Below are 12,127 nucleotides of genomic sequence, written 5' to 3'. Positions count from 1 at the left end.
TTCCTGAGTAATGGCATTAATGTTATAAACTTGTCCAATACAATAAAATGAGCTTGAATGAATTAAAGACTAGGGATCAGAAACAATTTGCCTGCAAGACAAGAGAAAGGGGATGAAAAGGGATGATCAGATCTTTAGTTAAATGCTCTTTCATTGTGGAAGTGTGTGGCATACTGAATGGTACAATTAAAGATTTAATACACTGCTGCTGCTGAAGATGATGATGATGGAGGTTGGGTCGATTTTCAAGTAAATTTCTCCACAAATGTGTCCAAGAGATTGCTGTGCTGTTTGTGTCTCAGTCACCAACTGTTAGACTAGAACATGATAAGAAGAAGAAGAAGGAGAAGGAGAAGGGGAAAAAAAAAAACATTTCAAACTGTGCCATCACTGGATTGGGAAGACGTGGAGGGATGAGGCAGACATGAAAGTTGGCCTATTTCATGGTCAGGCTGCGGGACCGCCGAGGCCCTGAATGGCAATGCATCTACTTTAATGTGACAGACAAGTCCCTAGGCAAAAACCCGCAGAGCCGCGGCAGGCAAGCGGGCCCAGGTACTTGATGAGTGTGACACCTTCACCGTCCCGCTGTAGAAATGTTGCTGCCGCACGCTCCGCTGCCTCGGTTTAGAATAACACCAAATAAATTCGCCTCTCATCCCGCCTGACGACGCGTCCCCGAGAACCTGTCCTCCCCAGCACTGTTGGGATCATGAATCTCCTTGTAGCCGCTCACAGGGCTTTGCTCCGATCACTAAGCACTTGCCTTTGGGACCCACCTGCCGAGGAAAATTGTGGCCGCGCCAGTAGGCGGCTGCAACAGAATTCCGCGGCAGACACATCCTCTCATCCCGACGCTGTTTGCCCAATCAGGCGGAGACAGGCGAATGTGTGTGGCAGGTTCTGAGCCAGCGCCTGAAGGCATCGCGCTGCCTACCCACATGCACTCACAAATCACAAATCGAGTGGCACATCTTTCCTCGACATCTCTCGCACGCACAGGTAGTGCTGCATGAGCGCTTGACCTTACCTTGTACTATTACTGTGGGCTACAAAGTGTGCTGTTTAGTGCAACCTTTATTCTATATTGGCCTATTAGGAGCCACAGGGTGTTCTGATGGAGTAAGCCTGCCTATGCATGTGTGCGTCCAAGTCTGAGCTGATCTATTGCAGTGCTGGGATAAGAGGGCCCACGAGTTCATTAGGCTGCAGCTCAGGAGAGCAGCCGCAGGGAGCTGCGCTGTAGCCAAGTGTTGCCAGGAGGCTGAGCTGCGCGTCCATTGGGGAGGGCTGCTGTTGATGTCCATGGCATGTTTGTTAACAGCCTGATTCCATCAAGTGGTGTAAACGCAGAGCAGCCAAGTGTAAGGGCTGACCCTTGGCCCCTGCCTATTTTTAACAACATAGTGTTTCAGTCAAAGGTAGACAGTTCAGTCGAGCACTTGTGGAGTGTAAATGATGCTAAGATTCATGCAGGGGTACATTTGGGAGAGAGAGAAAAATAACAAGAGATGCAAAGCAAAAGAGCAAAAGATTCTCTGAATATCTATGGTTACTTTCGCTTATATGCCCTTTATCTGGAGGGCGAAGATCTAAAACGCTCTTTCAGTTTTCATCTCCATACTCCCGCAACCCTTGTAAATGCATCAGAGGAGTGGAATACCGCAAAATATTAAATACTCTTCGAGAAAACCGAAAATGGAGCTCAAGGCATTTCATTGGACATTCGAGAAAAAAGTATCAGAAAAACACAGCAAAACCAAAATGTGATAAAAGACATTTCACATGAGGTCCTAGTGAACAAATCCTTTTCTCCTACTTGCCTTGTCTTAAGAGAATGAAAAGAATCCAGAGAATAGTTGTGATTCATAGGAGGTAGGGATTGCACAGACATTACCCATATTTCATCATTTAGTACACTGCTAAAAAAATGACTCTCAAGTGGTCCAAACAACGACAGGCAGAAGATGAGCAATGTGTGGTGGGTTCCATTCTTCACAGGCATTTTACCTTTGTCATGTTAGCCTATACATAAAACAGAGAATTAAACTGTTTCTTCATTGCAGGGTCCTTCACGTTGACTTGGCCATATGGACACTAGAGGAGAAAATGAAATAATTAAATGGTGCTAAATGGCTGCATGTGGAGAAGGACTTCAGTCACACAGAGAACAAGATGCAGACGTGTAGAGAGCGAAGCACGCAGGAGGAGCAAAGCTTAAAACAAAGGAGAACAGGATGAGGCCCAATCAAATGGGACAGACGAGGGGAAGACAGAATGGGACGTGAATGAGCACGGCAGGACAGACGATAACACTGGATGGTATAGGACGGGATGTGGACTAGAAAGACTAGAACAAGTGTCACTGGGACACAACAGAAGTGAAGTGAGCAGAAGGAGAGCTCTTTCTCCTCAAAGTATTTTGAGGATAATGTGATCATGAAACCCATCCTGCATCTATATCCACCTCATGAATGGAGTGTTTATGAAGAGAGAGTGTTCACCAAGATTGATTCCTGTCAACAAACCTAACACCTGTAGGTGTAACTGTGAACTATGCGTTTCATTGATCTTTAAGCCAATAAACTTTAAACCAAAACCAGTAATTCTATCTGTAAATAAATGTGACTCAATATAAGTGATGCTTATGAAACAGCCTCAATCTAACCCAAATAACTAAACAAATTCATATTTTTTTTACCTTTCATATAAGATAGACTTAATTACTGAGCTGATCCTACACTCCAGTCCACCTACAGTCCATAAAAAGCTGGATTTTTGCCTATTTATAAAATACCACCACAGTTAGTTTGTTCTAGTTGTTGCTTCACTAGAGAATTTTACAGAAGGGTTAATTTGACAACAGACTGACAACACCTGCATGAATAGGTGATACTGCTCTCATTCAGGACCCTTAAGAATCATCACTTCAGTTCTGAAGCTTTTGTGTAATTCAGGCTTACGGGCAACATCTGCCTTCAGCAGCAGGTAAATCAATCAAAGTAAGTTTACTTTCTTACACTCACTTCCACCGCGTAACATTTAGCACATGCTGTACAATGCAGCAAACGGGAAGCTCAGAGTGTTGATTGAATATTAAAGATACATTCTCATCCAAAGTGAAAGGTCTTAAACGCATTTGTGAAATGAAAAGTATTCAGTGAAATTAGCCCTGTTAATTAAATTATTCACCATCATTTTCAGCACCATGGACAGCTGATGTTAAGATGCCCTTAACAGCCATGCACACAAGCTGTTTTTTTATGCAATGTCCCGGGCAAGAAACACCATTAAAAGAGCAAAAACATATTTTTAATCATGAGCTTATGGAAGTCTCCATTGTTAAACCACTACTGCTAAGTTTTATTTACGTTATGTTTAGTGACACTGACGACTTCAGACATATCCTGTGATTACCTGGAAGTTATAGCAACTAGAGGCATGTAAAAAAAATAAATGAAAAAAAAAGCACCATTACATAAATAAAGTTACAGATTTCTCTGGCTTTGTTGGAAGCATTTACAGTAACTTAAGTACACAACTCAAAAAAATATATATCACAGGTGGTGCATTTTTAGACACATAAATGTTAAAATGTTAGATATTATAGGTAAGGTGAATTATCATTGGGGCTAAAGGGTCCAGAACAGAAAGAAGCTTATGAGGATGGAGCAGGACAAAACATAAGCAGCCACGACCAGATGGAGAGAAAAACCATGCGCACTCAACAAACACACAACCTGGTATAACAGAAAACAAAGAGCTCACATGTCTGCACGCGCTGCCACAGCATTTCCCTCTCTGGAGGTGGGCATACTCTGTGAACACCTTGTACCCACTGGAAGGGTCGACATACATCTGCTTCTTTGCCTGAACATAACGACGATATTATTATTAAATTAGCAGGACACACAAACATGTATGCCGGTGTGTGACCCCCGCATACATAACCATATACAGTATACACACCTAAACACAAAGGCACGTGTGAGCATATTACTGAATATGAACATATACATAGAGACAGATTGCTTTGGGTCGAGGAGAAGAGGGAATGGATGACCTCTATGCATAGAAACAGATGTAAGACAGTCTAACTCTTATGATGTTACTAATTAATTAGTGCTGTCCTTTTGTGTGCAATTCAGTAGGTGAGGATCTGCAATGATTAATCAACTGGTAGCATCGTAATAAGTTTTATATTCCCTGCATATCGCATATTTTTAAGCAAGAAAAAAAACAAAACATATTTCAGACAATCATTATTTCGTTTTGACTGATCGTTTATCTTGCATAGACGCACAAACACCTTCTGCATGTGAAAAACACTGAACTCCTCTGCCATCCCTTAGGAAGTTAGAAAATGTCATCTCTCAGTCTGTTTCAAACTGAAAGCCCACTAGTTGGTGAGCTTTGACAGGCCACAAAGCGAAAAAGGCCCCAGGCTTTTTGGTGACACGGCCTGTCATTTCACATGGCATTGCAGGGGCACATAGTGAAGATGGCATAGCTGGGCCCCCTCTGTATTGTGCTTTTCCCACCCAAGTCTTACCACTCTCCTCAGGTCGCGGCCAACTTGCCTCAATTTCATCCACACTCTGAAGCACAATATTTACAACAGATCCGCCTAAAGGCAGGCAAATGACACCTATTCAGTACTGTCATCAGCACAGAGCTCCCTGGATCTGTTTGATGGAAGAGCAAGCGAGATTTGTTGGATGTGATGAATCTGACAAAAACAATGGTCATCATTACTTACATGACATGTACGGTGTATAAAGAATTGGGTAGGTATGCTTAAATTTGGAAAAAAACTTACATTTCTTTCCATCACATGTGCCCAATCCACCCACAGTCTATTTGATACTGACTTTAGTTAATTAAAAGAAATTACAGTTATATTTTCCCCCACTAAGGACCCACGGGGAACCCTGCCCTGGGGACAGGTGGGCTCTGGAGATACACCACAGCTGTCACATCACACCTGATATCAGCTTACATCAACACTGGTCTAATTGGTCTAGTATTATTTGTACTGATGATAAATGTAAAACATAAATGTGATGCTCTTAGTCATGTTTTTCAAAAATCCTGCATGGTAAAATGCAATTTATAATGATATATATATGAGATATATATATTATACATACATACTACATACATTACAGACATAGAAAAAATCATCATACATACACACACACACACACACACACACACACACACACACACACACACACACACACACACACATCTACAACTGACCTTACACATGTTGAATTTGTTTTGTTGCTTTGTGTCTGTATCACACGTTCACTGTATTTTTATTCACTAACGACAGAATGCAGCAGTACTCTGTGCATTGTTAATATGGTTTAACTGTAGTCAGCTATGTCCTTATATTAACAGTTTCAAACTAAAACATTCACTCAGGTCCTGTACTAAAGTTTTGATACACTTTGTACAGTAGTTCCTTTATTCCTCAATTATTCGACAGATTTGTAAATTCAGATTTTATGTACAAAGACATGGTCCAACTTATAAAATATGATCAACAGACCTTTTTTCCACAGCAGCCACTTTTGATATCAGGGTCAAGGCAGGTGTTTCCAATCAAACTAATTAAGGTTCAGTTCCATTTAGTGCAGCAGAGACTTTCCAGTGAGTCAACATGCAGCACAGCAGCAGCACCCTGACTCTGTTTGACCTGAATGGAACAGAGCCTTAATTAGTATCATTGGTAACACCTGTTTCATGTCAAAATGGCTGCTGTGAAAAAAGTCTACAGAAAACAGTAACTTGCTACAATATTTAAACGATGCTTTCTTGTCGATCAGTCTGTATGCGGCATTATAATTAACTTTCCATATTGATAAATAACTAAATAATAATAAGAAAATTCTTTTAAACTCGCCTAAATTTTGCTGATAATTCTGCACCTTTACTGAAGTTGTGTTTTGAATGATAACATTGTATTTGGAGTATTTTTACATTGTGGTATTGCTCCTTTAAAAAAGGAGAGGCTGTGAATATGGTCAATCATGCAATTCAGAACCAGCTGACGAGCAACCTAACAACATGTGTGGCCGCCTGGGTTGTGATTAATCATGCGCAATTGCAATAATCAGATTGAACACGACATGATTGGATTTCAAGTGTTTGGAGTGATTCATCTCACCTCGCACGCCTCTCTGTGGACTCTGTGGATGGCCATCTCCTCCTCCGTGAACTTTGCTGCAGCCTGCTCGTTGTCACTCCCCACGCTGCTTGTCACCACGTCATTAAAGTCTGCTTCCCTCCTGTCTGCATTGATCTGGGAGCTGCCTCCGTTTGTCGCTCGCTCCGAGCTTTCTTCTGAGAGCTTCGGTATTGACATAGTCACAAGTCGTTTATTAAACTGGACATGGAGACGAATCAATGTGCTGACAAATGCTTTGCGCGGGTATTTTGGGTGAAACATGCTGCTGTAAAACTTTTATGTGTCTGCTTTGGAAACCTGCCTTGAAATCACTTCTCGCCTTGCAAAAGATTCCGAGAAAACCATCTCTTAATTAAATACAGTGACTACTTATTGTCTCTGTTTACTTTTTGACCCCGTCCTCTTACTTCTGCCTGCACTTCCTCCTTTGCCTCGTCACACTGGTGACATGTGACCACTTCGTCACACTGATCCACTGGCGCACACAGCGCCCCTACTGTCAGATAACATGGAGCCCCTGCTGAAAGGAAAACATCTGCACTTCACTGAAGAATACTTAGCAGAGACAAATATTATAATAGATTCACTATTACATTATTATGGAATGAAATCAATTGTGATCACTAGTTATTAATCTGCAAAAATCAAAAATAGAAAAATAGAGACAGAATTTGAAACATTCATAGGTGCATTATTTCCCCTGAAAAGGAGGGTTTGATACTATTTAAACGGTAAATACACCCCAATTACGGAAAAATATCTACTATTTAAACGGTAAATACACCCCAATTACGGAAAAATATCTATTTATAATCTTTATATATCAGAAATTTTGTCATCATATTTGTATAAGAATATGATTTTGTTGGTTTGTTCTGTACACACTCCGTCCTGGGAGAGGTTTCTTCATGTTTTCTGTGCTAACAAGGTTTTTGCAGAGTTTTTCCTCACCTGAATCAAAGCTCTAAGAACAGAGGTTGTTGAATGTTGCACAGATTGTTAAACCCCCTGAGGCAAATCGTGTTTTGTGATTTCAGGCTATTTAAATAAAATCTAACTTGACTTTTTTTTGACTTGGCTCGAAAAACAGATCTCACTTACCCCCAGTAGTACAGTTATTTTGTCATGCAGACAGTGTTTGTTTTATTTGTTCACTTGTTCTGTGATATGATAACAATAATAATATGTATAAGTCCAGGGTGTATAGATCTTTACTGGTATTGTTGCATATATGAATTGTCTTTATTGTTTTACTTTATGTATTTTCTGTACTGTTTTCTTTTTGTGTATGTATTTGACCCCATCATGCATCTCTAACCAGATAAATAACCTATTTTGTTCAAATCTGATTTGATAACAATACATATGTAATATGACATAAATGCCATTTTAACATTTGTATAATTGTAAATGTCCCTATAAAGGCCTGGCTTTGCTCTCCTTTGCCACAGTGACAGTACAGTGCAAACAAAGACCATTCCATTAATATTAATGGAATGAAGCGACTTGGAGAAAGTAATAAAAGGTTGATGAGTGGACATTAATGAGTCCGTTCAAGGTTATCCACTGCTGTAAGCCACCTCTGATGATGTGTCTACTACAGACTTCTGGATAATGAAACCTGACAAGTGTCTTTTGACTGACATTGTGCGGTCAATTTACCCACAGACAGATTACACACCACTGGTAAAAAAATAAATGCATGCAAAAAACAACCTGAAAATGTGAGATAATGCAGATGTATCATAGATTTACAATGCAAAAGATCAATGGAAGCAATGCAAGGTTTTGTATTAACTCTACTACCCTGTGGTATACTTTCAGTGACATTTCAATTTAGCAAGATAAATCATGTGCACCACAGCCAAGTCAAATGTTTGAAGCCATTCTCAAATGTATTGTCAGGCCCTCAGAAGGACAATAGGACTCTGTATTGTTCTTTTTTCAATGTAGTTTCTCCTAAATTAATATAATCTGGGACTGTTTACAGTTGTCTGAAATGTGGAACCTCACTTGTTCCCAGTGCCCAAGACTCATAAGGGCTTTGTGTATGTGTCTCTTTGTGTATCTGTGTGTCATATTGCTTTTCTTTTTTCTTTTTTTTCATGTTAAGGCAGCAGCCCTGCCATTATTGTTTCATACGGATGCCTGAAACAGCATGCCCCAGTCTGCTGCCACTTAATTACCTTCCAGTCAGCCTGAAGAAATTTGGCTCTGATCCAGACAGACTCTCTGGAGAGGAGAGTGAAGTACATCTAAGCCATTGGTTTCAATTTACCATGGGACAAATATTGCTTAAACATGCAAACAATAAAAGGGAAGTCCACCCTAAAACAGAATTAACATTGCAATGAATATCAGTGATTTTGGCCTGTGAAGTCAACATCTATTTAAGTACAATAAATATATAATAAAGAGCATTGTGATACTAATTGATTATATCATAAAGTGTCACTTTATGGAGCTGTTGTTACTGACTCCGTGGGCTCATGGTTGAGATATAACAGAGTTTGAACCCATTGAAGGCTTACAGCTATGACTCATGTACCCATGAAACAAGGAGTTGTCTCATTTGAACTCCTAAATTAAATCCCTGAAGTACAACATTATAGAAATTGCTTTATTTTAGGGTGGATTTTCACTTTAAAAGGCCAGTGACTCAGCTGATTCATGAACAACGTGTTCAATGTCAAGTCCTGAAGCAGATTCTAGCAGCCACATACAGTAGGGTCATTCTATACAGTGGTTTGTGTGGATGACGCAGACAATTTTTCATAATTTAAAAGCTTATGTAACTGAATTATGTATTGCAGTTTCAGCATTTATTTCATGCATGGACTACTGTTGTCTAACATGATTACTGTAAGTAGCATTTACACATGACACACTATAATTATGCAGGATAAAGTCAAGTAATCATGCCAGTCTTCTACTGTCCACCACAGTCTGAACTGTACTGGCTGTACTGAAGCATTTAGGGCCTTTAATGTAGTCAGCGGTAAGCGTGTCTCTTTCACTTTCCCCACACAGATCAAGTCAACAACCTTCCACTCATGAAGATGAAAAGCCTTGCTGAAATGCAACTTGATGCTGGTTAAGAAATATGAGAACATTTCTATCAATACGCCAATCCTCTGATTAAGTGATTTTAACCTCCTAACTATCTGGTGAAAAGCCTGTCCACACAAGCTCTATGCTTGTTTTTTTAAGTGACCCATATTTGATAAGCTGTGGTCATGGCTGGCTTAATATGTAACAGCCAAAAATGGGACCTACTAAATACTGTGCTCTGTGCATTGTGTGCATTGTATGGCAGCTTCACTATTAGCTGAGAGACCTAGGAGTCCTGTGCTGGAGTATTGTAACAAAAAATAATTTCCCTTTGGGATTATTAAAGTATTTCTGATTCTGATCTTGTCTGTGGTAATGTGATTAAACATGTCTTTATTTAAGAGTATGCTGCCAACATTACACAACATGATGTCTTACAGTATATTTTATTTTTATCATGATTATACAGGACACACCTTAATTTATATGGTACTTCAACGTAAATCCCTCAACAACCTGGGCTCGCAGACACCCAGGGGTTCAGGCAATATTGTTGATGATTTTCATATAACATTGTCACATATTATTTATTATGTTCATTCACTGTACACATTCCTGTGGAAGAAAATACCTGTGAACACTCTAATCAAATGCTGTATACAAGCAATGAATCAGATCTTTCATGTGAAAGGTGAGAATTATCACACAACTCAGAGGGAGCTTCAAGTCTACAGATTAGCTTTCAGCTCATTGTCAACTCACGGACTTAAAACTACTGCTTTGGTTCACTCTCACCTATGTCGTCAGCTTTGTTTCCAGATAACACTACCTGCCCAACAACAAACAGAAGGCAGACAAAGTAAGCAACCAGCTGGTGAACATTGTGGAGCATTGAGCAGCTAAAGAGGCAGATATTTCCCTTGTGAGTTTGTGACAACACAGGACTGAAAAGAGAAAGAATATTGATTTTAAACTGTGTCGTGTTAATGTTGCTGAGTGTGTAAATAGCCAACTGTTTACTCCCAGTCACCATAACAACTTAATACAATGATGGCATGTGGTGTTATGATGTGTTCAGAAATAACATTTGATCTGGTTCTACAGGTGGCATGTCCAACATCTGAAAATGAGGGTAGGTGCTGAGACTATTTACATTAATGATGTGCTAATAGTGTCAGTCTGTCATCTGCTTGGTGTAGGCAAGTAAAACAGACTTCTTCTTTTTTTAAACCCTTTAAGTGGCATGCATAATTAACAGGGCTCGAGTTATAAATGGATTTATTAATAATTATGACAGAAAGTCTACAATAGTATTGATGGATTCATCATCAATCATCTTTTAAGCCAGGCATGGCCTAAATGAACCAATTCCATTATCGTAAATAAAGTATCTTTGACTTTAGACAAAACAAAATATTTGAAGACATCGAGGCTGAAGTGTGATGGGCATTTTTTTTGCTGTTTTCTGACATTTTACAGACCAAAAGATCAATTGCTTAATTAATTAATTAATAAAGCCACAAAGTAATAGTCATATCTAAGGGTACTGATACAATGAATTGTGAGCAATTTTAGTCGCCATTCATTAATTTACTGTTTACTCCCAGTCACCATAACAACTTAATACAATGATGGCATGTGGTGTTATGATGTGTTCAACCCACAAGCAGACAAAGGAAATCTATTAATACTGGTTTAAACATCTTATTTTGGAAAGCCCTTACAAGGACCCCTGATGGTTCCCAGGACCACACTTTGGGAGGCACTGCTGAAGGCTAACGCTACCACAATTATTAAACTAATAATGCAGTCTCGTAGGGAAACAGGTTTTTCATCAGGAGCATGAATCACACCGAGGATCAGGTCTGCTGTGTGTATCCTGCTCGTTACTCATCTGAAGTGGAGGAAGAGATGCTGGCAGGCAGAGGCAGCAAGGCAAGGTGCTCATCTGACGCGCTGACGTCACCAGATCTTTGACAGCACTTCCTGGAGTGGTGTTTGTTGTGGGAAATAAACGCCGTGGTGCTGAAACCCGGGGGGGGGGACATTTCAGACTACATTAACGGCAGAAGGAGGGCACACACAGACCACCACGATATCTCACCGTCAAGCATGTGGCCGCGGCCGCTTTCGACCACCGGTGTCAGATAAGAGAGAAGAAGTGACGGCTGAGGCTGAGGACGGACGAGGTGGAAATATACCCCGGACAGCCTGCAGAGCAGAGCAGAGCACAGCCGCCGACAGCACGGAGTTGTCGCGATGTTGTAGCCAAACCATGGACAGCAGAATAAAGTAAGACCTCTTTAGTTTTTCATGTTTACAGCCTCTCCCCCCCTTTCCTCTCCTCCAACACGTCTGTCGCTTCTTCACACACATAAGACTGTCGAGCTAAAGGCTAATGTGTCGTCCGGGCACGTAGCGTTGACTGAGAGTTGAAATACGGAGGAATGTTTGGCGTAATGTGAGCCATCTCCAGCCGTGGATTATTTAACAGCCAGGCCAGCTGGCTCGACAGCATTTGGGTCAGTCTGCTGCTCTTGTCTACTAGCTGACCACCAATTAGCAGCTCCGCTAGCCAAGTCAGACAGCATTAAATAGGCTGCATGTGGACCACGACACCGAGCGACCGGGTCTGGACACCCAAGTTTGTCCAGATATGTTGTCATAAAAAAAATAAGGAAACTTCTAAATTGTATAAAACAGTGTCACTATCAGCTAACCTGCTGATAGTGACACTGCTCGCCATTGACAGTGTGACCCATGCAGAGTAGGACGTGTCCACTATATGATTTACACTGAGGTGCATGTACTGGCATTCAGCACAGTTGTCATGTGTGCTAATGTGGACTCACACACTTGTTGTCCATGCTTGTCTGTAGT

General features: G+C 40.6%; 2 protein-coding genes across 3 annotated transcripts in view; one reads left to right on the top strand and one right to left on the bottom strand.

The window, feature by feature from the left end:
- Positions 1 to 146: 146 nt before the first annotated feature.
- cxviih1orf53 (chromosome XVII C1orf53 homolog) lies at positions 147 to 11,361 on the bottom strand. The gene is made up of 5 exons (XM_027290198.1): positions 11,352 to 11,361; positions 6,583 to 6,731; positions 6,176 to 6,358; positions 3,769 to 3,870; positions 147 to 2,097 (listed from the first exon to the last, which is right to left on the bottom strand). The coding sequence occupies exons 1-5, from the start codon at positions 11,359 to 11,361 to the stop codon at positions 2,026 to 2,028; spliced, it is 516 nt and encodes a 171-aa protein (XP_027145999.1). The 3' UTR covers positions 147 to 2,025.
- The window catches only part of dennd1b (DENN/MADD domain containing 1B), a 104,334-nt gene continuing 103,316 nt past the window's right edge, over positions 11,110 to 12,127 (top strand). The window contains exon 1 of one of the 2 annotated variants that reach the window (XM_019272363.2): positions 11,110 to 11,539. In XM_019272363.2, the coding sequence (XP_019127908.1) occupies positions 11,523 to 11,539 (17 nt within the window). In that variant the 5' untranslated portion in view covers positions 11,110 to 11,522. The remainder of the gene's footprint in view (positions 11,540 to 12,127) is intronic. The other variant, XM_027290475.1, reaches the window with a different exon arrangement.

This window comes from Larimichthys crocea, chromosome XVII (genome assembly GCF_000972845.2).
Source record: "Larimichthys crocea isolate SSNF chromosome XVII, L_crocea_2.0, whole genome shotgun sequence".
Taxonomy (NCBI): Eukaryota; Metazoa; Chordata; class Actinopteri; family Sciaenidae; genus Larimichthys; species Larimichthys crocea.
This window is presented reverse-complemented; position numbering and strand designations above follow the sequence as displayed.